A 27163-nucleotide genomic window follows, 5' to 3' on the forward strand; every position below is an offset into this window, starting at 1 on the left:
AAAACTTCAGATACTATTTAAAACGATACTTAGTCCGTTGATGAACTTTTATGTTTTATCATAAACTTAATTATTCCCTTAATAACTACTGCTGGCTGTGTACATGTGCGTCAAAAAGTCATTAGGCCCGCGGTTTACATACGTACACACGTATGCGTGTGTATGCTTATTAAGTTTCTGTTTTAATTTGTTTTTAATATCTTGAGAATGATCGTTAATTGTGGAGATAAAGAAAAAATGGTTGCCGTTTGTGGGAAACCAACATAAATAAGCCACATAAAATAGGGCATTAGCGTGTTTTATTAAATACTTGGATATGATGCAAAATAAATTTCAAGAAAAGTAAAGTCTTGAAATTTTAATGTTAAAAAGAACCATTTCATGCTAAGGTTAACCGTCATATGGGAATTATGTAATTAAAATTTTATTATAACTCGTTGCATATTTTTTTAGTAATAAAAATCTATCAGCAGTATATGGGTAATTCTAAATAATGTCTGTATCTTTATGGAGGGCACAATTCTTGAAAAAATGTGGGTTTTTCACCACCAAAAGGAAAATCTACAAAATAAAAAAGTTATTTTAACGAGGGAGGCCTACGTTCAGCAGTGGATTAGTAGTTGGTTGATGCGAGAAACACATCGAGAAACACATATTTTTTCAAGGTATAAGCTTCATTCAGAACCTCGCAATTAGTGGAATAAATTAGTGGTTTTAATTACATTTTACAGTTTTTAGTTTACAATCATTCAGAATATCTAAAAAACACAATTAAAATTAATAGAATATCCTAGCAACAGCCTGCGATAGTCAGTTGTATCCATACAGAAAGCCTAATATTTAGCTTATAAAAACATAAACTTTTAATTTCTAACCACATTTTCTCTTGACGGATAATATCAAAAACCAAAATGACATTTCTCGCAAATTTTGAAGTATAATTAGTGGAAAAGTTAAATGTTTGGTAACTTTTTCCAAACTTCACCGCCAATTGAAACCAATTCCAATAATTGCAAAATTCTGAATGAAGCTATAGGCAATACTGTTCTAATCAAAGACATTATAAAGATAGACCGAACATCTCATTCATAAATACTCGTTGGTAGTGTATCAAACATTGCAATGTGTCAACCAAGGACAGAAGAGACAGAGAAGTCTAAATTTTCCGACCCCGGCAACTAGGCGCATTTGGATTGTTCTAATGGCCAGTGGCGTATCATTTTTTGGAACGAATTTAATTAGTAAAGTAAAAGTAAAGTAATTAGTGAAATTTTTACTCCATATTAATGTACTACATTAACACTTTTTCGTCAGATGACTTTTGTTATAAGGTCTAATATAATAATATAATTAATATCCCACATATACTTATGTTGAAACGTTAGTAGTTTTCGAAAATCGCTCCAACGTCGATTTTCAATTTAAACTTTCAGTTACTTCTATATAAACTTTCAGTTACTTTTGAATATTTACAGGGTGACTCAGGATTCCGAAACAGTTCTATATTAGGTTTTAATGGTCGGTGACTTTTCTTTCATTTTTTTTTTCAGAATATGGAGGCAATGGTAAAGCACATTTTAGACATTTTTGTAAACATAGGTGGCCGGAACATATTTTCAAACTAAAGTTATAGATTTGCCATTAAATTTATATTCCAGAAATACCTAGGGTTGCCACCTGTCCTTTTTTGAAAAGGACAGTCCTTCTTACGAATAACTTGTCCTTTTGACTTTTTTTGACTTAAAAAGTCATTTTTATTTACGAATTTTTCCTGAGAAAATTTCATGGAGCAAACAGAAATATTATTTTCGTCCAAATTTAATTAGAGATGTTATAAAACTTATAAATAAATTTTTCTTGTTTAGAATAGGCAACATTATTTAGAACTTCCCGTTTAATCTCAAATGATAGTTTAGGTTTTAGTTTTACCTTTTTTGATCTTAAAAAGAACTTTTCAAAATTAGTAATTAGTGACGATTTAGTTAGTTCGCCATCGATAGCTTACACACCACCCCCCCCTCCTACTAACTACACCACCTAATAATTATTTACAGTAAGTCCCATTCTAAAAAAGGGTAAACACACCGTACAAATAACTCTAGGTAGAGGTATTTGTACGGTGGTAAAAAATTGTCTAAACAAGGCCCAAGGGGCAGATAATATAATAAAGCAATAAAATGTAAAAAGGGTCGGGTACACACCTTTGTTTATTTGTTGAGGAAAATTCCTTTAGAATATGGTATACCATAATGACCAAAATATCACGCAATTATAAGAAAAAAAATGTCACTTTCTGGCTTATAATAAAGATTCAAATGCAACGTTTATATTTAAATTTGTTATTATCTATAACAGTTAGTAATTGAGACGCGAATTATAATTCAACTACCGGCTACTGCGTTCTTGTTTTAATAGATCAAAATTCAACAAATATACCTAATTAGAAATTATTGTGAGAGGCTCTCTTGTGGGACGCCGATGTATAATTATGGCGGAAAAAACAATACTTACCTATGAAAGGACAAATTCGGGTAATTTGAGCATATTTTTCCATACAATTGACACTGTCGTACCATATTGAAAATTCCCAGATTCAAAAATACGTTAAACAAAAACAAAAACTACTGAAAAACACTGAAAAGTTCACTTTGGACTTGATTCCGACTTCAAACACACCGTAAGCTACACGTAGTACGCTATAACGGACCAACGGCCGTCGCGAGGGGTGGTGGGACGAACGGCTCATTTCATTCTGGAAGACTAGCAGCGACGTTGCCAATAGTTCTAGACGTTTCAGCACATTAATAAACTGTCCTTTAATAGTAACGCATATAATATATCCTCTGGTTAATAACATATTATTACGCATGCTTCTTTAAAAATAAACTATTAATTTAATTAAGAAATTGAGATTTATTGATATCCGGTGAAGGTTTTAAAGTCACCTTTTCTGCAAATCAAACTAATTAGATTAGGCGCAAATTTGATATGTGGCAATGTCGCCTTCTCTATTTCAGTTGGTTTTTACAGTACGTCGTCAACCTCCGATTACTTCATCGGGTTAAAATGCAAAATGTGATATCTGTTCTTACTAAATCTATTGTTCTAATTCATCATTTTTATACTAATTAGTAATTTTACTCTTAATATTTTATGATTCCAATTTGTTATTGAAAGCATATATCGCTTTATAGACTTTTCTTAAGAATTCTTGTTTGGATTGCCCATAATGACAGTTTTGTTGTAGTAACGATACTAATTCTGATGCACTGCCCTTATATTTCATAAAATATCTTTGCAATTCATTAATATTACTTCGTTTTACTAATTTATTATTCTAATCAATAATTTTCATTATTTTCTAATCTTCTTTGATATAATTTTTTTAAGTGGTGAAACATTTATTTGATATTGCAATATTACAAAGCATTGTTAAATATTAAAAATAGTTTCATTGTCATTAATCAAGAAAAATGTCTAATTTAATAGCTACTATATATCCAGACAGGTGTATGATATCCTAGTAAAATACCAGTTTATTTTCTTTGTAAGATTTCAGGGATAAAAACATATTTAAAAATAGTTTTTAATCATTCATGGTCAACTGAAAAACGATAATTGATTTAAAAAATTGAGTATATATTTTTCATTGTTTAAAATTATAAATAGAGTCAAGTTCGAATCTGCCAGAAAGCACTCTGAATCACCTAACAACTTTAATAAACATGTCGTTCCAAAATGGTATTTTTCCAAAATGTCTTAAGACGGCAATAATCATTCCTCTGCACAAAGGAGGAGACAAAGATGAAGCTTATAACTATCGCCCAATTGCACTCCTTCCAACGCTATCTAAGATCATAGAAAGGTTGGTTAAAAGAAGGCTGGTATCTTTTCTGTTTAAGTACAAAATACTTACTGAACATCAATTTGGATTTCTAAGCAACAAGTCCACAAATGACGCTATATTTTCCCTCCTTAATAATGTTTACCAGCCTAAACAACCATCATTCTACAGCAACAATTTTCTGTGATTTTTCTAATGCGTTCGATTTTGTAAATCATAAGATCCTAATTAATAAACTGCAGCACTATGGGTTCAGGGGATCATCTCTCGAATGGTTTAAGTCGTATCTGAGCAACAGAAGTCAACTTATGAGGGTGGATACCACGTTGTCTTCTAGCAAGCCAATAGAATGTGGAGTACCACAAGGCTCAGTACTAGGCCCTATTTTGTTTCTTCTTTTTATTAACGACATTGCTAACATAAACATCAGTGGCAAAATATGTCTTTTTGCGTACGACACTAGCTTCACTTGGAGCAACAAGGACATCACGGCACTTCATAGGATTATATCAAATGACTTAATCACCATTAAATCTTGGTGCGATTCGAACCTCCTGAGTCTCAATATTTCTAAAACTAAAGCTTTGTCGTATAAAATCTCGTTGCAGCCTTTTGTACTTAACAACACCACCATTGACGTCGTAAAATCTGTAAAATTCTTAGGGCTTGTTGTGGACAATTCTCTGAAATGGGACATACATATCGAAGCTTTGTCGAAAAAAATTTTGCTCTGCCTGTTTTGCATTAAGGTCTGTTTCTAAGGAGCTTAACTTGTCAGTGGTTAGAACTGTTTATTATGCACTTTTTGAGTCGCACCTCAGGTATGCCCTTCCATTCAGGGGTACGTGTTGTGCGACTCAATTTGACCGCATTTTCAAGCTCCAGAAGAGAGCTGTTCGATATTCACTGGGACTAAACAGCAGAACTCATTGCCGGGACTTTTTTAAAGAGTTAAAAATATTGACTCTTCGTTCCTTATTTATATTTGAATCCGTTTGCCTAATACGTAAACATGTATCAGCTTCTCAAGAAAGGCCATCTCACACTTATCCACTCAGGAACGCGGAGCAAAATCTTTATCTACCTACCCCACGCTCAGAGTTAGTTAAAAGTTAAATATTATACAACTCGAAAAAAATGCACAATCACCTGCCATTTGAAATCAAATCCATAACATCATTTTTTTCTATTCGCAAAACATTGAACTCTTATTTACTAGACAAGGCTTTCTACGCCGTAAATGAATTATATTTTGAAAATCGAATTTGATCTTGTAAACACTGGTCTAATGTTTGCTATTGCTATATTTACTGATGACATCGAAATAAATTTATTTAGAGGTCATTGATATTTTACTATAAACTAACTAAATATTTTTAAAGATTATTTTTATTTTTTTGTTCTTTGACATTGTAAACATTTATAAATGTTTATTTTAAACAATTTAGACTGACAATATTATTTGTATAATGTTTTGTATTATCTTTTGTTTGTTTGTTTGTGTACCTTGTTTTTTTACTTTGTTTGTTAGTTTACCTTTGTTTACAAATTGAAAAATTTTTTGACAAAAAGGCATTTATATATTTATTTATTTATTTATGTTAGTTTTATAAAACATGTTAAGAGTTAAACCTCCCCTAGATTTTATTTGTTATTACGACTGAGAGATATCAAAGATTTTTCTTGATTTAAGTAAGAACAATCTTCGGATTGTCACAGGGTTTTTAACAGGACACTGTCTCTTCAATGAACACCTCAGTAGATTGAAGCTAAGAAACAACGGCGATTGGAGATTCGGTGGGGAAAATGGGAAAACACCAGGACACCTAATCATTTAGCGAGCCGAGACGACAATCATTCATGCCATAAGTTTTGGTACTACTGATATCGGAGATTGGGAACTAACCTCTATAAAACCGTCTCAGGATGCTGGCTTTTATCAAATAAAGAGTATTTCAAAAGAAAAAAAAAGTCTGATTTTTTTCCAGTCTTCTTTAAAACAGTAAATATTCATCAAAATAAAATATAAAACATATTAAATCTAATTATATTCCTAAACGTTTCAAAGATTGTAAATTGAGCAGTAAATGTCAATTTATTTCTACGGAATTAATTAAAAAAACACACACCCTTATCAGCCCGAACAAGAATTCCTTACTTGGCAGCTGCGGCAATTCGAAAAGTAAATTAGAAAAATAACTTAATTATTAAGCATTTACACTCATTTATTTTCAATTTCCTGTACATGTGACTTCATTATGATGAGTTGATAGATTATGGATTAGAGTTATGAACATTTGATTAAGAAAGGGGGCCAAGCAGCGGAAGCACTAATCAAGATTTAGGGGTTCGAACTCTCGAGCAATATGTTTCAATATCCTTTATGAAAGGTAACTGGGCCCGAATTCCGGAATTTTGACATAAAAATGTTACGATTTAAAAGCTGTAAGCGAAAGTATGAAACGCAATGGAGAAAAATTGTGAACTCTGTTAACAACAACAACCAAAAAGTAAAGAAGCAACAAAGTAATGAGATTTTTGAATGTCCGGAGTGCAGAAGAGAGATAACATCACGTATTGGGCTTTTCAGTCACAGAAAAGCTCATGAAAGAAAACGCCTTGTGTGACCATCTTCTGATGCGTGTCAAATACTCGTCAGCGAGTAATGGCAGTAAGTAAGCGAAAGTATTCGATAAGCAGTCGATTTTGGTATCCTCGTTGCCGTGCGAATCGTTTTCTGGATACGCGTTGAGCACATATTGGCAGCATCGCAATTTCTCAGGTATCTAAAGGTGCGTATTCATTATCCGAACGAACGAACGAACGAACGAATGAAAGTGCGGTATATTTAGACGGGGACCGAACGCATGCGGCCGTTCGTTCGGTCGTGCGCTCGACCATCCGCTTCGAGTCGCTACATCAAAGGCGTTCGCCTGCGTGCGCTTTCAGATTTAAGGTGCGTATTCATTATCCGAACGAACGAATGAAAGTGCGGTATATTTAGACGGGGACCGAACGCATGCGGCCGTTCTTTCGTTCGTGCGCTCGACCATCCGCTTCGAGTCGGTACATCAAAGGCGTTTAGACGTCATGGTACAAAGAATACAAGGTATGATCGATAGCGGCTCCAATTTCGTTCAGTTCGTGCATACCACCTGTGACGTCACTAGGAAAATAATGAATAAATAAAAAATAAAGAAAGTTGACAGGAGATCTGCATTTTTGAGGTTATGGTTAAGAATTGTTTATTTTTAAGAATTTTTAGTTCGTTTAATTTAATAATTACTAAAACCAGCAGTTCCAAAAATATATTTAAAAATAATAATTATCTATTAACATGGATTTGGACGATAATAGGTAAAAATACTAAATTTATTTCTATATTCGGTATAAAATTGTTAATTAGGTTTTTAGTTTGCGATGTTTATGGTAAATAATTTTCATTTTTATTGCCTCTGAATTCACATGAGAACAGAGATGAGGATATCTATGGAAAAGTAACCACAAGAGGAATTTTTACATCATTTAAAAAATGTTGGGAAGTTTATTGTTTCCCATCGAAAAGTAGAAAATGCCAATGCAGATGAACGTATTGTAATTGTGATAGAAGTAATTCCAAGGGTGAAGTTTATTATAATTAGTGGAAGTTAATACCAAGGGTGAAGTTTATTATAATTAGTGTCCTGTGCTTCTTTTTATATGTAGATGTTTCTGGTTTTGAGAATAAATCGGTTGAACCACACCCAAAATTTAAAGGAAGTATTTGCATACCCAGAATATGCCCATCAAGGGTTATATAGCTCAAATTTCCTTTACTGGTAGGCAATTATTCAATGCAAATTAACTTTTTAAGCGACTGAAATATTAAGTAGTTTACAATATGGTATATCACTAAAAATATATTACTTTTAGGTACAATTAGGGCCCGATACATTTCAAAAAGTAGAATATTATTTTATATTAAATGAGGTATTGTACTAACAATCAATTTATATTAATAACGGAGATTAAAAAATAACAGAATAAATAGTTCTTTTTCTTATACTACAAAAATAAACTATAGAATACAACAGTATTTAAAAAAAATAAAAAGTGATGTTCCGGCCGAGATTCGAACTCCGGTCTCTCGCTTCCTAGCCCGACTCCTTATGTACTGCTCCATAGTAACTTGCTTAGCGATAATTCAATGACGGTATATAAACAAAAAAAAACAGGTTTATAACAATATCTTGACGATTTGAACTGGCGCGCGAATGAAGAAATGCGTGCGGTCTTCTCGTGCGGTTATATCGTGCGGTCCCCGTCCATACCACTAGCGAACATTCGTTCGTTCGTTCGTTCGTTCGTGCGGATAATGAATACGCACCTTAAAGGTGCGTATTCATTATCCGCACGAACGAACGAACGAACGAACGAACGAATGAAAGTGCGGTATATTTAGACGGGGACCGAACGCATGCGGCCGTTCGTTCGGTCGTGCGCTCGACCATCCGCTTCGAGTCCGTACATCAAAGGCGTTCGCCTGCGTGCGCTTTCAGATTTAAGGTGCGTATTCATTATCCGCACGAACGAACGAACGAATGAAAGTGCGGTATATTTAGACGGGGACCGAACGCATGCGGCCGTTCGTTCGTTCGTGCGCTCGACCATCCGCTTCGAGTCGGTACATCAAAGGCGTTTAGACGTCATGGTACAAAGAATACAAGGTATGATCGATAGCGGCTCCAATTTCGTTCAGTTCGCGCGTACCACCTGTGACGTCACTAGGAAAATAATGAATAAATAAAAAATAAAGAAAGTTGACAGGAGATCTGCATTTTTGAGATTATGGTTAAGAATTGTTTATTTTTAAGACTTTTTAGTTCGTTTAATTTAATAATTACTAAAACCAGCAGTTCCAAAAATATATTTAAAAATAATATTTATCTATTAACATGGATTTGGACGATAATAGGTAAAAATACTAAATTTATTTCTATATTCGGTATAAAATTGTTTATTAGGTTTTAGTTTGCGATGTTTATGGTAAATAATTTTCATTTTATTGCCTCTGAATTCACATGAGGACAGAGATGAGGATATCTATGGAAAAGTAACCACAAGAGGAATTGTTACATCATTTAAAAAATGTTGGGAAGTTTATTGTTTCCCATCGAAAAGTAGAAAATGCCAATGCAGATGAACGTATTGTAATTGTGATAGAAGTAATTCCAAGGGTGAAGTTTATTATAATTAGTGAAAGTAATACCAAGGGTGAAGTTTATTATAATTAGTGACCTGTGCTTCTTTTTATATGTAGATGTTTCTGGTTTTGAGAATAAAACGGTTGAACCACACCCAAAATTTAAAGGAAGTATTTGCATACCCAGAATATGCCCATCAAGGGTTATATAGCTCAAATTTCCTTTAATGGTAGGCAATTATTCAATGCAAATTAACTTTTTAAGCGACTGAAATATTAAATAGTTTACAATATGGTATATCACTAAAAATATATTACTTTTAGGTACAATTAGGGCCCGATACATTTCAAAAGTAGAATATTATTTTATATTAAATGAGGTATTGTACTAACAATCAATTTATATTAATAACGGAGATTAAAAAATAACAGAATAAATAGTTCTTTTTCTTATACTACAAAAATAAACTATAGAATACAACAGTATTTAAAAAAAAATAAAAAGTGATGTTTCGGCCGAGATTCGAACTCCGGTCTCTCGCTTCCTAGCCCGACTCCTTATGCACTGCTCCATAGTAACTTGCTTAGCGATAATTCAATGACGGTATATAAACAAAAAAAAAAGGTTTATAACAATATCTTGACGATTTGAACTGGCGCGCGAATGAAGAAATGCGTGCGGTCTTCTCGTGCGGTTCTATCGTGCGGTCCCCGTCCATACCACTAGCGTACGTTCGTTCGTTCGTTCGTTCGTTCGTGCGAATACGCACCTTTAAGGTGCGTATTCATTATCCGCAGGAATAAAGTGCGGATTACAACAGGCCTCTTGACAGGACACATAGCTGTCAAGTGTTACCTGAACAAGCTCAACCTGTATCAAGGAAGTCTTTGCTGCAGACTGTGAGATAAAGATCCTGAAACAGCGGAGCACACAATATGTCATTGCGAGGCTCTGGATCGCACGCGATGCTTTTTATTTGGGAAAGCTAGGCTAGAACCGGAGGAACTATGCTCCCATCCTATCAAAGACTTGTATAAGCTAGTGCAGGGCACAGGGATAGGAGAATGGGTGCAGATATAGAAGGAGGACAAACACAATAGGCCTTACAGGTCGTAATGTTTCCGGCAGAGGACGGCCCCTTGGTATGGAAAAAAAAGAAAATATTAATAAACCTTAAATTAGTAAGACAAGTAAAATCACGCACTTTTATGACTCTATTCGCATTTTCCGTTAATCACGAATTCCTCCTCATATTACGCTCCAAGCGTCGACGGCTTCAACTCACCCTCTCGGACCTTTTTGTTCCACATTCTCCACGGTTTTAGGGCGCGTTACGATCCGGGGGAAAACCTCCTCCGCCACCAGCCAGTTGGCGATGATTCATTCTTCATTATTAATTATAAGTATGGCGATTAGAAGGAGGTTGTGGATTAGTGCCCTAGCTGTTTCTTACTTTCTTGTTCTTTCTTTGTCTATAGGGATAAGTCAGTGAATAAGCACGAAAGAGTGCAGTAGATGATTGTTTTCTTAAATTGAGTTTTTTTTTTCGGACTTTTCCTTAGTTCCGTGTATCTGTATTCCTTCAATCGTTCCATTCATACATTTATACATATATTTCATATTAATTAAACTTTTAGTTACGTAATTGAGGGCGCGATTTTTAAATTCATCATTGCCAACTATGGACATATTCGGTGTCGTGCTGACTAACTGGAATTTAGAGATCGCGCTGGGGATTCAGGTGGTAGCTCTGCTGTAAAAAATGCCAAGTTGCCGCATTTATTTATTTATTTCCTGACATTGTCATTCGTTTTGACACTTTGGGCTCGAACTCACTGACGACCAGCCTAGTAGTTTGAATAAGTGAACAGGTTGTTGGGAGAATTGATAACGGCTTGTCGGTTTATAAAATCTGTGACAGTTTAATGTACTTTCTTAAACTTGTCTATCAATCCTTTAACGAGGAAGTCTTTAAAACAATTAGTGCTGCTTAGTGGACTATGTATCTGACGAAAAGGAGCTTATAGTACGAGAACTAGCAACGTCTGGAAAACAAGTATTTAAAGAAAGTTGGCTCTTTGAAAAAAAAGGCTCTTGGATATATCTTTTAAGCCGTCTGGCTGCCGATAGACGTTGCGTTGACTACTGCGCATTGAAAGAAGTTTCTATGTTTTTATTTAGTGTTTTAAATACTAGTATTGAATATAAATCGAATAAGTCTCCATAGCGCTGCACGAAAACGTTCAGCCTATAAAGCGAGAAGTCCAGAGTTCAATACAGGCTCGGGGTAAATGTTTGTTATTTTATTTTCGTTTATATTCTAATAGTAAACTGTTAAATAATTTTGGTGATTAAAAAACCAATTTATTCATATTATGAAAAATCATATTTAAAGTTTTTCTACGACCACTTGTTTTTTTTATTGATTTTTTTTTAGTTGTATTGTAGTCATGTACAAGGAGGACAACTGTATTTTAAATATCATATTTAATTTAACGTTTTTCAAACAGGGTTCATTAGACTATATTTCTACTAGGTACATTATTTAAAAAAAGATTAAAAGTATAAGTAACTTAAACATTCATAAAAATAGAAATATTTACTGTTGTAGATTCTCAGTAACAATAAAAAGAGGAATTTATATTGTAAACATTGAAATAACTGGAAGCTAAACTTTCTACCATTTAAGCCAGTGTCTGACGACTTTTTTTTACGATGGTCCTAATATGTTTACTTCTAAAGTCGAAAAGAGCCATCAGTAGAAGTCCATATCAGTAGAAAAAAGAAACAGAATATCTCCCTTTTTGTCGGTCGCGCGTACACAATGCTTTTTGTTCGGCCTATTTGTTCTGCTTGTTCGTGCGCGCTCGGTTCGTTCGGGCTAAAATGCCAAAGTCTGGACGCGCCTTTAGGAACAAAACTGTTTTGGTCCTTTATTGATGTAATGCTGAAAATCTCACGAGTTACATGTCTTACTCTACACATATTAAATTACATAGACGTAGGATGTAGAATATTCTCTTATGAAACGACTGATGGAATAGCAGGCATCGCGGATTTAAAACACATGGAAATAACGACGTTATCGTATAGTCGGGGTTGGAGATTTTACTTACTCCATTTACCACACCAGTATTTATCAACGAAAAATCCAAGAATATTTTAAATGCATTATTTAATATTAGAACATTTAATAAGCTCATGAATAGCAACTTCGCTTTTTAGTTAACTCGGATATTTTAACATTGGCTCTTTGAAAAAAAAGGCTCTTGGATATATCTTTTAAGCCGTCTGGCTGCCGATAGACGTTGCGTTGACTACTGCGCATTGAAAGTTCCTATGTTTTTATTTAGTGTTTTAAATACTAGTATTGAATATAAATCGAATAAGTCTCCATAGCGCTGCACGAAAACGTTCAGCCTATAAAGCGAGAAGTCCAGGGGGGCAATTTTTGGCCATTCGTTTCCTTGCAAATTATTCGCAACTTTTCGATCAACACTAAAATCCAATTTTTTAGTGTTCGCATTTTTGCGTATTAGCAAATTTCCCTGCGTTGTCTTGCGAGTGGATCGACAGCATCGTAAGGATATGTTTTTTAAGTGCGCATATTAGATTTGATTAGTTCCAAAGTTTGTAGTTGGGTTTAGGTGTAACAATAATAGTAATGGATGACTTAATGAACGTTTTGGCCATTCGAAACCTAGAAAATGCAGAACTGCAATACCGCCGTAATGTTTTGCGCAATCCGGGGAAATGCGTTCATAAAACTGAATGAAAGGCAGTTTATTAAAATATTTCGGTTATCCAAAGACTTGTGCCGTGTTTTTATTCAGTTACTTGAGTCATACATGCGACCACAAAGAAGAGAGACTGATTTGGATGTGCAAAGCCGGGTAACATTTTTCTCTATTATTGTATATCTATGAACTAACATTAAATTTCAGATTTTAGCTGTTCTGAAATTTTAGGGAAGTGGTTGTTACCAGCCGGATGTTGCTTTAAATAAATACATCGATATGTGCCAAGCCTCGGTTTCTCCTTCAATTGACGAATTTATCAACGCTCTAAACCATCCAGAGATATTTGATCAATGGGTTGAATTTCCAAATAATTTTGAAAAACTCAACAGAATTAGCGAACAGTATGGTTTTGCAATACGGGTAGTTATTGCATAATTACGTATTATCATTGTAGATTTTTCCGAATACATAGGTTCCCGGGAGTGATAGGATGTGCTTTTTGTTTGTCTGTAACATTAGTTCCACGTTTTATTTTTTTAATATTAACCCACTTGACTAACAACAAGCCTCGATTATCGACACCAAGTAATGAAAAGTAAACAAACGGTAAAAAATACGGTTAAACTGGAGAGAATTTAGTTTTTCACTGTGATTTGTCGACGTTGCCACAATTCCGGCTCGTAATTTTGCGTACGCTCACGACGATCGCAAATTAATATGCGAAGATGGCTGAAAAATTGAATTTTTAAAACGCATTCGTTTTCTAACACTCGTAAAGTTGCGCGTTCGCATGTAAACGATCAATTCCAAAAATTGCCTCCCAGAGTTCAATACAGGCTCGGGGTAAATGTTTGTTATTTTATTTTCGTTTATATTCTAATAGTAAACTGTTAAATAATTTTGGTGATTAAAAAACCAATTTATTCATGTTATGTATTCGATTTATATTCAATACTAGTATTTAAAACACTAAATAAAAACATAGGAACTTCTTTCAATGCGCAGTAGTCAACGCAACGTCTATCGGCAGCCAGACGGCTTAAAAGATATATCCAAGAGCCTTTTTTTTCAAAGAGCCAACTTTCTTTAAATACTTGTTTTCCAGACGTTGCTAGTTTTCGTACTATAAGCTCCTTTTCGTCAGATACATAGTCCACTAAGCAGCACTAATTGTTTTAAAGACTTCCTCGTTAAAGGATTGATAGACAAGTTTAAGAAAGTACATTAAACTGTCACAGATTTTATAAACCGACAAGCCGTTATCAATTCTCCCAACAACCTGTTCACTTATTCAAACTACCCGAAAACTCGACTCAAACCACCCTTATAACCCCTACCACCACCCCACAGCTCCACTTTTAAATCCTTGGGCACAATGGCCGCCGCCGCTCCTCATCCTAAATTGTTTCTCTGTAAATTAGATCGTGTTTACTCGAGATAACTCGGCAAGAAGCCCTTGGGATGATGTCCGTTTGGCCCTTCTGTCCGACTGCAAACCGCTGCCCACCCTCCACCCGCCGGCCGTGGTCCGAGTCCCGCTGACCGGCCCCCGGGGGCTCCGTAAGACTGCTTTGATGTCCGGGCTCGGTTAAGACGCGCGCAAGACCGTCCGACAATTATATTAGGCTTGCGGAGGCGGTGGCAGGTCGAGTGGAACACACTTTACAAAATAAAATATTAAGATGGGGTGGAGTGGGGGGTTGTGATGTAGAATAAGGCGATTTCTGTATTAAATTCATGATTTGTTAAAATAGTAAATTACTTCAATATCACACAAAATTTATCTGATCTACCATATCATAATTATTGAGCCATATATACAGGGTTGTTCACCACATACGACACGGAGTATTGCAGCTAAACGATTTCCATTTTTGAAATGGAACACCCTGCATAGTATAAGGAAACTAGTAGATTTACTCCTTGTCAAATCCTTTGTTCTTTTCTGCCACTTTATATGACCTTGTTCTCGCCTCCCGTGACCACTGACGTAGCTGTATAGTTGTGGTCTATTAACTAGGCAAAGTATAGTCGTGGCACTCGCCGTAGTTTCACAGATATGTATTTAGGAAAATATGAGTTCCCAATAAAATAAAATAAAATAAATTGATCATCGAGTAAAAACTTGCTTGAAAACAGAATGTTTTCACATTTCGTGTAGGTAACAATTCTTCTGTATCTGAAAATCTTCTGATAGGAAGAAATGCGGAAAATATATATAATGACGTATTTTTATGTTATTATCTATTTCAGAGATTTTCTACAATTTTTTTTGGATTTAAAATAAAATTTTCTGTAGATAACTGGATTCTATTTAAAGCACACTGCGGTGTTGCTATTCTATTTCTTATTTACTAAAACTTTGGTTAAAAACATAATATACGAAAAGTGGCAAAAAACTAGAGTGAATATAACTTTATTAATACTTAGCTATGTTTTCTAAAACATGACAAGGACACCAGAATAAATTCGTGTAGAAAAATTTACTTTATCGTATACAGGGTATTTTTTATGGCGTCACCAAAATCACGCATTTTCCTCAGGGGAATTAACATTATTTGATAAATATAATTTTGCACTACCAGTTAATATACTTGCACTTATATCTGGGACACCCTGTATAATACATATATTGAAAAATAAAAATCGTCCTCACTATTCTAATAATTTAAAGAACAAATGGTCCAAGTTCTGGTAATTAAAAAAATAGTAAAGAAAAGTAAAGAGTTTTGTTAATTCTCCCCGACCTGAATTTTAAGAAGAACACAATATTACTACCATTAAAAAATATATTTGTAGTCAACCCTTTGCTTTAATAAATTCGTTTAAACAATAAAGCTACTACTCCAATACTACCCTCCTAATTATTTAAAGTGCATTCGCAGTCGAGCTTTCTATCATCTTCTGGCAAATTAGAAAAATACAATTATACCATCAGCCAAGTACATTTGTTCTAATGCTCCCCTGCGGATCGCTACGGGGAGTATTTTACACCCCCTACAGGGTAGGAAGGGGTTTGAGTTTATTTAATCGCCGTTTTAATTCAAGCCATTACAACCGTTATAATAGATGGCTTTTATTAACGCAGAACAAAAGGAAATAATTCTTAACTAGGACCTAATTCGTTGTGATCGATAATGTGTAGAGTGAGTGAACCATTGTATAAAGTAAATTAAATAACGTAGAAAAAAATGGAGTTCATCTAGGAACTGTTTAGGTATCCCAAGTAGCATTTTTGGACAAATTTTAGGTAATGTTTCTAATAATTGTGTCTGTTTCTTGATACAAAATGGAAACGGTATGCCACAAATAGAAAACATTTTCGAAACCTATATATTTTATATGGCTTTATTATAGTACAATTCGTTTAAAAGTTCCTCAATATGGCCGTTCAACAAACCTAATTACGAAAAATGGTAATTTTTTTTTAATGAAAAATAAGTTGGCGTTAGCGAATTTAGAAATTGATTTACTCTTTGGTTAACAATAACATTTTTCAGGATTGTCAAGTTGACGTTAAAGTTAGGTTAGTCTTTAAGTATTTGTAAGGCAGAAACCTTAGCTATTCATGATGCAGTAAAGTTTGCTATTAAAAAGAACTTGCGTAGTGTTATTATCTTTTCAGATTCCAAAAGTTCAATTCAAAAAATTAGTAAAAATCTCTTTAAAGCATCTGCTGATTATTGGACCTTAAGAACCAAACGTTTAATTTGTTTAGCAAATTCTAATGGTTTTGACATCAGGATTGCCTGGATTCCAGGTCATTCCAATATCTTGGGAAATACAGAGGCAGATTTGTTGGCTAATATTGGAAAAGATTTAAATATTCCGAAATCTATGGAGATGGATTCAATAGATATTTTTAATTCAATTAAAACTGATATTTTGTGTAATTACAAGGAAAATTGGAAATCTCGTATGAAAGGAAAAAAGCATGTGTATTTTAATACACAAACAATCTTCCCAGATAAACAATGGTTTAAAAATTTCCAGTATATAGATAGAAGACATATTACAACGTTAATTAGAATGCGTACAGGCCATTGCTTAAAAAAAAAACCATTTATATAAAATTAAAGTGAAGGAAGATCCATTCTGTGAGTGTGGCTCTGTTGAAGACCTAAATCAGATCTTTTTAGAATGTCCTATAAATTTTTTGTTTAATTTGGATTTATATCAAAAATTTATTGAAATGAATTTTCCTACTCCACTATCAATATTTACAGTTTTGTCTAAGCCAAGTGAAAAATTAATAGAAACTATTATGATATTTTTTAACATTAATAGAATTAAATTATAATGCTCAACTTTCTATTTTTTATTTTCTTTTTGTTTCAGTTTCCGAATGCAGTCTGTTTGTGTGACCTCTATCCTATGTGCCTTTGTGTGTGATATAATCTTCCTTTCAGCGCGTCATTTATATATTTAATAAATAATAATAATAACATTTTACAGTCACAGGTCACAGGTTACCTTCATAGAAGTTAGTTATATTAAAATTTACCCAATATACATTTTACTAAGATAAGAATCAGTGGCCTTGATATGGTTTAGAGCCAGTCAACATCTTGGTCACTCCCAAATTGAGCTGGCGTTTGCCTTGTAGCAGAGCCATCATAAAAAAAGAAGAAGAATATAAATAAAAACATAGATTATTGAAATTATTTAATAAGAATAAAGGTATTTTACCGCAGATCCGAAGAGATTTTAATTAAAGGTATTTTATAAACTTTCTCAGTCAGAATATTAACTCCCCTGTTTCTTATATTTCAGTTAAAGGGACGTAAGAACTATAGGAAGTGAATTTTTGTTTTCATGTTTTGACGATATCTGAGAGTTCCTAGAATTATCAAGATTATTGAATAAAAATAGTTGTTTAATAAGTGAAATTAATAGAAGACTTGGAAATAGGATGATGCGGTTCATGTTATAGTTGATAGATCACTCCATTTCTCTTAATTTGTTTTTATTTCAGTACAGTTAATCACAAATTGAATTGATGTGTGCAAAAACAGCTATATATTTTCAAACATCTTATTTAAATAGTTCTTTTATATACTGTTAAACTGTATCAACTACAAACTCTTTAGCAAAAAGTTATAAGGTAATAAATTTTGTAGATATAATTTATGAAAATTTATATATAAAGATTAGAACACAATCCTCTGAGGGAAAAAGAAATACTCAAAAACTCATTAAATATACTTTATTAAAAATCATCCATGCAAACTGTAATAATCAGAACATTCTCCACATTATACCTTTATTAAATTTGTGTTCACACTCCTGTCAGGAAAGCCAGAAATGTTTGTTTGAATATTAACTTATTTTAAATTGCCAGAAACACATCAAAATATGTCACAACCACAACTATAGGTCTGGAATCAGTACTAACTTTTATACCTAGTGATGCGTCAACTAACAAGTATAGGCTAAAAAAGAAATATTAATATAGAGTGTACTATAAGATGTCCTTCTGCTTATTTATGAAATTACTTCCCTTTCAAATCTGAGGAATACCAGTAAAATAAAACATAATTTTTCGTTTGGTTTGGTGTTTGATATTCTAACTACATCTATTACAAACCTTAAGTGCTTTTGGTGAGTAACTGTATTTTTTATTATTGTTTGTGTATCCTGTAAAGTAAAAAATTATATATTTCAAGAAATATAAAAACAATGCAATATATATCAAACAGATTCATAAAAACTGTTTACAATTGTACATATTATATATTTCAAGGGTTTTTTGATCTTTGGTCCCATTACCAACATTACCTTATTTAGGTCTTCTCTACTAACTCAATTTTTAAATCTGTTTTAAACCTTTTTTACATTTTAAAACTAATTTACAATAATCTGTAATGCCCGCGCTGTTTCCTGAAATTAATATAAATTTTAATCTATTTAATATCATATACATATTACAAACCTGAAAATTACTGATACGAGGAAACTTCTCAAAATAATTAAAGACCTTTTTACAAACATCTGGACTAATTTAATTTCACGAATTTGTGGACGAGTCAATGTTTTCTAATACGTTTTTAAGCGTTTTATACATTTTTTGAATATCTTCCAGCCTATTCCTCAGTTCTTGATCGGTGAAAAGATTATTTATAAGTATATAATTAGTACTGCAGCCTGCAGGTTAAATAAAAGAACAAAATCAAGTAGAATTTGTGAATATAAACTCAAAAAATAATGAAAATATTTAGAAAAAGGAACCGTAAACGTCAGTCAGCCAACCAAGTGTCAGAGTTCAATTAGATTTACATGGATTTACCACAGATGATCAATTTGAACGATTTGATCTACAGTCGATTCCAGTCTAGAGATTTTCGTTTTTTAAGCCTCCCATACTGAAATCCGCCATATTGGGAAGTGGTGGTACTAGCCATTTCCTGAAATGTTTGCGGAATCAAAAGTTTTAGAGGAAATATTTCGAAACATTTTGCTGCAATTTGTGTCCAAGATGTTCCCGTTTTCAGCAGCCACTGTTTCTAAATGTGAAGAAACAAAATACCAAACTAAAATCGTCTATGTCTTTACTGGTAAAATATTTTAAACAGCTACATGGAAAATTTAAATCCACATTCAAAAATACCTATGTTTGCTGAGAGAATTAAATTTTACATGAATATTTTAATACAATAAATATAATATTGAATGATTTGTAGCGATGCAAAAGTATATGATTTATTAAAAAACTACATAATGTTAACATCACATCGATTATTCAACCGGATGCTTGTCTGCAATCGACATATACATATGTCTCAAAATCAAAATTGAACTGATACAGCCATTAAATATTCTTATTTAATATAATTTGTATTTTATCAGTTACAACTTATTTATTTTTAAATTTATTAACAATTTAAATTTGATATATTTATAATATACAGAAAATGTATGAATTCATTAACTGTCATTTCCCAGAGTTTTCCCAATTCTTGAGTTCTGCTTTAAGTTTTCCTCTTGGAAAGCAGAACGGTTCTGATCTATTTAGCAGTGGCGGGTTAACCATGAGGTCAAATGGTCAATGCCCCCCCCCCAAAAAAAATCAGGAAAAAACTAGAAAAACTTTTTTAAATTATACTTTTTATAAATCACTTTTTTTCACTCTAAAATACTCAAAACTATTCCCAATTTGTCCAATTTTCGCTTGAAAACATTTTGTTTTACCCATTTTCTCTACTGCCGGTCAAAATTTCATTTTGTCCTTCATTCCCGCTATGTTTTGTACGTATTAAACACCAAGTTTTGCGAATCGTGACGCCAACAAGGTAAGGTATGCTACGTATAGAAACTATAATGGGTTAAGGTGCAATAGAAATATAGTCTGTCCAACGAGAAGATCCTTGACAGTGATAGATGTGTCTGTCATTTTAATTTCAAAGTAGTTTATTTTATTTTACAAAGAAATAAGTTGGTACAACTGGAACGCATAGCAGGATATATTTAAAATTTGATTGACAAAATGACAAGTGATTACTTCAAAATATTGTGAAAAAAACTGTATAAAACTGAAAAAATGTAATCGAGTTATTTTATTTAATAAAAACGGTATGTGTTAATACAAAACAAACAAGAACAAGACAGTACATACCAAAAAAATATAAAAAAGAACTATTATTTACTTTCAAGCTTTATGAAACTACCCGCATTTATGATTATATTTATCAATATAACTTATGTACAAATACAAATTTGTAATATTCCACAGGAATAAATAAAACAACATAGGTAAATAAAACAAACTATTTTATTAATAATAACACCTACCAAATTTTATACCTTAAAGGTTGATTAATTAACTTTAATCTTAATTTTTAAACCAGTACCTTTTGACATTATTTTTCTGCAGTACTAAAATCCATTATTTACCTATCGTGTGATATCGATATTTTACAGCTACTCCAGTTTTTAGTATGTGTTTAGTTTGATCCTTCTACCATATACAAGATGCACTTATCTACGACGAAATGGTATACAAACTTTATCGATAGCAACTTCATTGGTGTATAAGACTTTCTGCCCTGGCAGCGAGTATTAACCATAAACTGTGCTCTGGGTCTACAGTTAATTTTCACTCGATTTTTCCTCCACTTGACTTCAAAAGACACAAAACACACGTAATAATACGAATCAAAATGCATCATATTCCAAAACGCAGGGTATTTAACAAAAGTTGACACAAAATTATAACCTAGAATTTGGCAAGACTTTGACAAGCGTCAAAAATGACAAAAATCTAAAGGCGAGTTCATACGCATCGGCGTCCGTTTGTCGTTCATCGTTCCGTCAAACCAATAAAATTGAAATACGATCTGTCATTTTTTAAATAAACCAATAAAACTGGTTAAAAACAACAAGACACGACGCATGACGGATTTATATTTAAACCCATCCATAGATAACTTAAATATTATTAGAAACTTTTTTTAGTAAAATAAATAGATTGGTATGGGACGTCATCTGCTTTTCTTCTGTCATCGTCTGTCGAAATCTTACCTGAGAAAAAAAACAGAGTATAGTTTATATTGGTTATTGACCGTGTCATTCAAAAAAGGATTTCTAAGGTAGGCAACTTTATATACACTTGTATTAGGTAGTTTACTGACAGACGATATAGAAAGTGTTTTCAACCTTCTATCACTTGGTAGGCTGGTACATAGAAGTAGAAGGACTTTATTTTCTTCACCTAATTTATTCAGATTATCTATTTTTTTTTTCAGATAAGGTAGTTTGGTGTCACCAGAAGTAAAACATATTTTTTTTACATTGCACAAATTTTAAAACAAACAAAAAACATTTCATCAGACCCCGACCAAATTAAATCTGGATATAGAATAAATCATCCGGAATTAAATTTTTCCAGCCTTTTTTCATATATACGTACGCGCTTGTTCCGACTTTTTTTTTCGTCGATAAAATTAATTATTTTTTTTGTTTTGTTCCAGTAATGCGATATTTATTTAGACGCCTCTTCGATAAAAAAAATCCAATAGGATGGCGAGTCGGCACCGCGTCCGACCAATAAAAATAAAAGCGGACGCAGTCCGTCCTCGTCTTGCTTCCTCGTCGACGCAATAATAATAAAATGTATAAAAATGGCGGATTTTTTCGTTGCGGGACAAACGCGCGGTGCAGTATCGATCGGTCATCGGAAACTGGACGGACGCATCGGCCGCAGAAAAAGTGCATTTCCAGAGATAATTAAAACATGTAGCCCCGGTTTTTTCCGAGGGAATATAATCAGACTTTGGACGAGGCTCGCGTTCGGCCTCGGCGGATGACAAAACAAAAATACGAGAAAAAAAGAAAATTTTGTTCGGTCAATAGTATACCAGTAAATATGAACAGCTCGTAAGACGACGAAAACCTTAAAGCGCATAATAAAGATAGTGCAAAGCAGTTCATTGAAGAACACTAGCTAAAATTTACGCGAAATCTGATAAGAAAAAAAAACCAGCAAAACTCTCAAATCTGTAATGGTTATACTAAGAGGGTATTATTTTTTTACTAAGAGGGCTTGTATTATTTATACTAGGGTACCGTCCCTCGGCCTGGATAGGTACAACTATTTTTTGTATTAAAAAAAAATACATTTAGTCATTAAAGAAATGCGTCATACTTTAGCTCTTCGACATTTATCTAGTAATTAAATGTAAAACAACTACAGAGGCATTAGTTTGACAAGCTCAATGGGAAGGTTGTATGGCAGGATATTAAAAGAGAGAGTAGAAGAGAGCTTTGAAGAAATAGAAGAACAAGGTGGTTTCCGCGCTGGGCGTTCTTGTACAGACAACATATTTGTGTTACAACAAATAATTGAAAAAAGGAGAGCTCGAAATTTGGACACGCATCTGGTATTTATAGATTTAGAGAAAGCCTATGACACGGTGCCTTTGAAGAAATTATTTGAAATCTTGGTTGAGGCAAATGTGAGTAAAACATATATCAATGCAATCTGGAATATGTACAAAAATCCAAAAAGTATGATCAGACAGGGGAAGTTCCTATCGGAATCCTTCCTGACATCTAAAGGACTTAGACAGGGGTGCAGTTTATCACCTACCTTATTTAAAATATATATCCAGGAGGCATTGAAAAACTGGAGAAGGAAGAGTAGAGCTATGGGAATAGAGATTGACAACCACTGTCTATCGACCTTGTTCTTTGCAGACGACCAAGTTATTGTTGCAGGTTGTGAGGAGGATGCCGACTATATGTTGAGGAAACTTGAGGAAGAATACGACAGATGGGAACTCAATATCAACCTCACAAAAACCGAATACATCAATCAATACAAATTTTTTTTTACTAAAATGGGAATAATTTATTCGCAGTCGAAAAAAAATTGTTTCCGCCTGTTGTTTAGGGTCAAATATTTCAAGTTAATGTATTCAAAAAGCAGGAATTGCTATTTTAGGAACGAAACATTTTCTTATTCAACAACATGGCGGCTTTCACTTTGTTGTTTTGGAGATTAAGATGGAGTAGTTCGAGTAGTCGCATACTGGACTAATAAAGTCGGAGTTCAGTCTTAACAGGTAGTATACTGGTCGCAAGATTGCCTAATTTAGTCATCCCAGAGTCTAGCTTGTGCCGCCCTCTATATTCTAAATAAATGAGGGAGTGGATAAAGTATCGGTAATAAATCGATGTATATTTAAATATAATTTTATATGTGCCTTTCTTACGTCCCATTTTAATTAAGTTTTTTTAAAAAACAAAAACAGTACTGAACTGTCTGACTGGACAGAACAATGAAGCAAAAATTTAAGATTTAAGGTTATGGTTCAATACAGTTGCAAAAAGGTAGTGGCTGGACGTCCTACCAACATAAGAATAAGGAAATCTAAACAACGTTGGAATTAGTAAAACAGACGACGTTTGCATAACGTTGGAATAGGTCCTGAAAGTGACGTCGGAAAACTCTATTGCCCAACATTGTAACTACGTTGTCCGAATCACCTAAAGATCACTTAAGCAAAAAAGGTTACAAGACAACGTTTATTCGACGTCGCAGAAGCTTTTACTTTGTTGTAGTACTAGTTCAACGTCGGCACAACGTTATAACAACGTTTACATTTATTTTAATACCCAAGGTACGGAGCTAACTATTTTTTGTAACTAATCCAACGTTGTGTTTAGTAAACATGTGGTCGCAAGTCGTGAAAATGCTACTTGGGAGGCTAAGATTTGGCTAGATTCTTCGAGGTGGCTATCGGCCAGAAGTGTCTAGCCCTGGCAGTCAACTATTAAGCTTGACCAGTCAGGTTGGTTAGCGTGGTTATTTGAAGGATGTTAATTCATTTGTGTTTATCAAAAACCCTAACGTGATTGGTCAGGGTTAATAGTTGCCTGCTAGGGCTAGACACAAGTCTATCGGCTTCACCCACTGCAACCTTTTCAGATCTATTGTGATCCTTTTCTGATCCTTAGGTTCCTGTCTACTGCAGGCCTACTGCCTATCATTGTCTGTAGATGCATATTCAGTTTACAATGCCTTATTAGTAGGCCCACTACAGCTTTGACTGACTTTCTATTTTTTTATCTTATCTATAGGACACACACTATCCCATCGCAAGCCAATACCCATTTAAAGTTGATGAGGCTATCAGGCGTGTGCAGATTCCAAACCAAGCCAAGATGAGGAAGAAACAGCAGAACACAATCTAACTTCTTGTCGTTCTTTTTACTAGACAATGATAAGCCATTGGCAAACAGCTATATATGAAAGATTCACTCTCAAAGTTAACAGAAGAGAACCACAGTAAATCTGTAAAGGTTAGTGATGAGCAAATGCAAGAGCAAAACTAATAACCTCTTGGTCTTGATCTTGCAGGGTCCATAATGAAGCAGTAAGAGCCCAACGAATCCCTAGAATGGTGATAAAATACATACAAACATACTGCCATTACTCGCTGACGAGTATTTGGCACGCATCAGAAGACAGTTGCGCAAGGCGTTTTCTTTTATGAGCGCTTCTGTAACTGAAAAGCCCGATACCTGATGTTATCTCTCTTCCGCACTCCGGACATTCAAAAATCTCATTGCTTTGTTGCCTCTCTACTTTTTCGTTGTCGCTGTTAACTGAGTTTACTATTCTTCTCCATTGCGTTCTATTGTGCGCTACTTCTTCCGACTCATTCTGCCTGTTTATCTCCTTTAAGTTTTCGTGGAGAATATCCTTGTACCTTTTGAGTTGTCCACCCGGTTTCCTCTTACCGTCTACAAGCTCACCGTAAAGCAGAGATTTTGGTAGGCGGTTTTCTTACATTCTGCATATGTAACCAGCCCATCTTAAGCGGGATTTTGTAATCATGACTTCATTGAACCCTTTTATTTTTAAGAGTTGTCTAAGATGTCTCTGTTATAACTTGTTTAATGCGTTCATGTGTCGGCGGTACGGCACCTAGTTTTCGCTTCCATATAACATGGTGGGGATTTTTATTGCTCGGTACATTGCAAGTTTCGTTTTTGTGCTCATGTTTGTAATCAAAATTGTAGAAAACCCTGTCTATGGTAAAATAGCAGTTCAGAGAAGGACAATCGCAAAAAAATTCCAACAGATTGGAAAAGTAAACAAAAAAAAACAGCAAAACTGTCAAATCTGTAATAGTTATACTAAGAGGGTATTATTTTTTTACTAAGAGGGCTTGTTGTATTATTTATACTAGGGTACCGTCCTTCAACAAATAAAAAATGGCAAAAGCCCAGGAGAAGATCGTATTACACCTGAAATGCTGAAGATGGGCGGAAAACCATTGGTGGATGCCGTTGGGGTTTTGTTAAATACATGTCTGATGGAGGGTAGAATCCCGGACGCATGGAAAAACGCAGAAGTTGTGCTATTATACAAAAAAGGAGATTTTACAAATATAGAGAATTATAGACCAATAAACCTCCTCTCGCACCTATACAAGCTCTTCACTAGGATTATCAACAACCGACTGTCTACGAAACTAGATTCCTATCAGCCAATAGAACAGGCAGGCTTTCGAAAAGGTTTTAGTACCATCGATCATCTACAAACAATTAAAACAGTCATTGAAAAAACAACAGAATACAATATACCTCTACATTTGACCTTTGTAGACTACCAAAAAGCCTTTGGCAGCATCGAAACCTGGTCATTTCTAGCTGCAATAGAGGACGCGAGAATTGATTCCAGATATTATTCCATTATTAAAAATATCTATGATAGTGCAACCTTCCAAGTTAAATTAGATGATGACCTCAAAACAGAAAAAATACTACTCGGCAAGGGCGTGAGACAAGGAGATACCATCTCTCCCATTTTATTTACACTGGCACTGGAAAATGTCTTCAAGAAATTAGAATGGGAAAATAGAGGTCTAAACATCGATGGGGTACACCTTAGCCATCTGAGGTTCGCAGACGATATTGTCTTGCTGAGCACCGACATTCAAGAACTAAATACCATGCTAAATGAGCTAAATGACCAATCCCAGAAAATTGGCCTTAAAATGAACTTGAAGAAGACCAAGATAATGAGCAACAATATCCATAACATTACCGTGGACAACGTTATTATTGAAAACGTAGACCATTATATATATTTAGGTCATAAAATCAAGCTGGGCAAGGAAAACCAAAATACGGAGATCAAACGCAGGATCCATTTGGCATGGGTAGCATTTGGAAATATGAGCGATATTTTCAAGGATAAAAAAGTGCCCATGAACCTAAAGAAAAAGGCTTACGACAGCTGCATTCTACCTGTGCTTACGTATGGCTTAGAGACTATGGCAATTACTCGAAAAACAGCAGAACAACTACGAGTAGCACAAAGAGCCATGGAAAGAATCATGTTGGGAGTCACCATTAGGGAAAAAATACGGAATACCCACATACGTCAAAAAACAAAATTAATAGATGTCGTTAAAAGAGTGGCAAGTCTGAAGTGGCAATGGATAGGACATGTGGCAAGACAGGATCCGGACCGATGGCCCCAAAAAGTAATCCTGTGGAGACCTAGGGGAACAACAAGAAGTGTGGGCCGACCAAAAAAGAGATGGGTCGATGACGTCAGGGCAGTGGCGGGAAGACAATGGATAAGATTGGCTAGAGATCGCGAAGCATGGAAAAACCTAGAAGAGGCCTATATCCAACACTGGATGGAACCAGGCTGAGAAAGAAGAGAAAGAAGACCGTCCCTCGGCCTGGATAGGTACAACTATTTTTTGTATTCAAAAAAGATACATTTAGTCATAAAAGAAATGCGTCATACTTTAGCTCTTCGACATTTATCTAGTAAGTAAATGTAAGAATTCGATTAAGAAATCTGTAACATTACCAATTATTTAAGCATACAACAATTAAGAATTTAATTTCTGTTTTTATTTGAGACTATATTATTA

The 27163-nt window shown here is 34.1% G+C and overlaps 2 protein-coding genes across 6 annotated transcripts in view; one reads left to right on the forward strand and one right to left on the reverse strand.

Annotated features, from left to right (window-relative positions):
• LOC115890739 (POU domain, class 6, transcription factor 2) overlaps window positions 1-27163 on the reverse strand; it is a 255720-nt gene that overhangs the window by 122625 nt on the left and 105932 nt on the right. The window lies entirely within an intron of this gene.
• Window positions 12670-13582, forward strand: LOC115890741. Of its 2 annotated transcripts, none has more exons than XR_004051694.1 (2): window positions 12670-12920; window positions 12972-13582. XR_004051694.1 is itself a non-coding variant. In XM_030911063.1 (2 exons), exons 1-2 carry the CDS (start codon window positions 12735-12737, stop codon window positions 13200-13202), a joined length of 393 nt encoding a protein of 130 aa, XP_030766923.1. In that variant the 5' UTR covers window positions 12670-12734; the 3' UTR covers window positions 13203-13582. The 2 variants fall into 2 exon arrangements, 1 of the variants encoding a protein (XP_030766923.1); XM_030911063.1 differs by having other exon boundaries at window positions 12996-13582.

The sequence above is a fragment of the Sitophilus oryzae genome, unplaced genomic scaffold (assembly GCF_002938485.1).
Source record: "Sitophilus oryzae breed Bouriz unplaced genomic scaffold, Soryzae_2.0 scaffold_910_pilon_pilon, whole genome shotgun sequence".
Lineage (NCBI taxonomy): Eukaryota > Metazoa > Arthropoda > Insecta > Coleoptera > Curculionidae > Sitophilus > Sitophilus oryzae.

What these genes read in the sequence shown, in the direction of transcription:
- LOC115890741 (XM_030911063.1), top strand. Translation starts at nt 12,735, where the DNA reads ATGCAGAACTGCAATACCGCCGTAATGTTTTGCGCAATCCGGGGAAAT. An exon ending in ATTTGGATGTGCAAAGCCGG is followed by an intron (nt 12,921 to 12,995) that starts GTAACATTTTTC and finishes CTGAAATTTTAG; the next exon opens with GGAAGTGGTTGTTACCAGCC.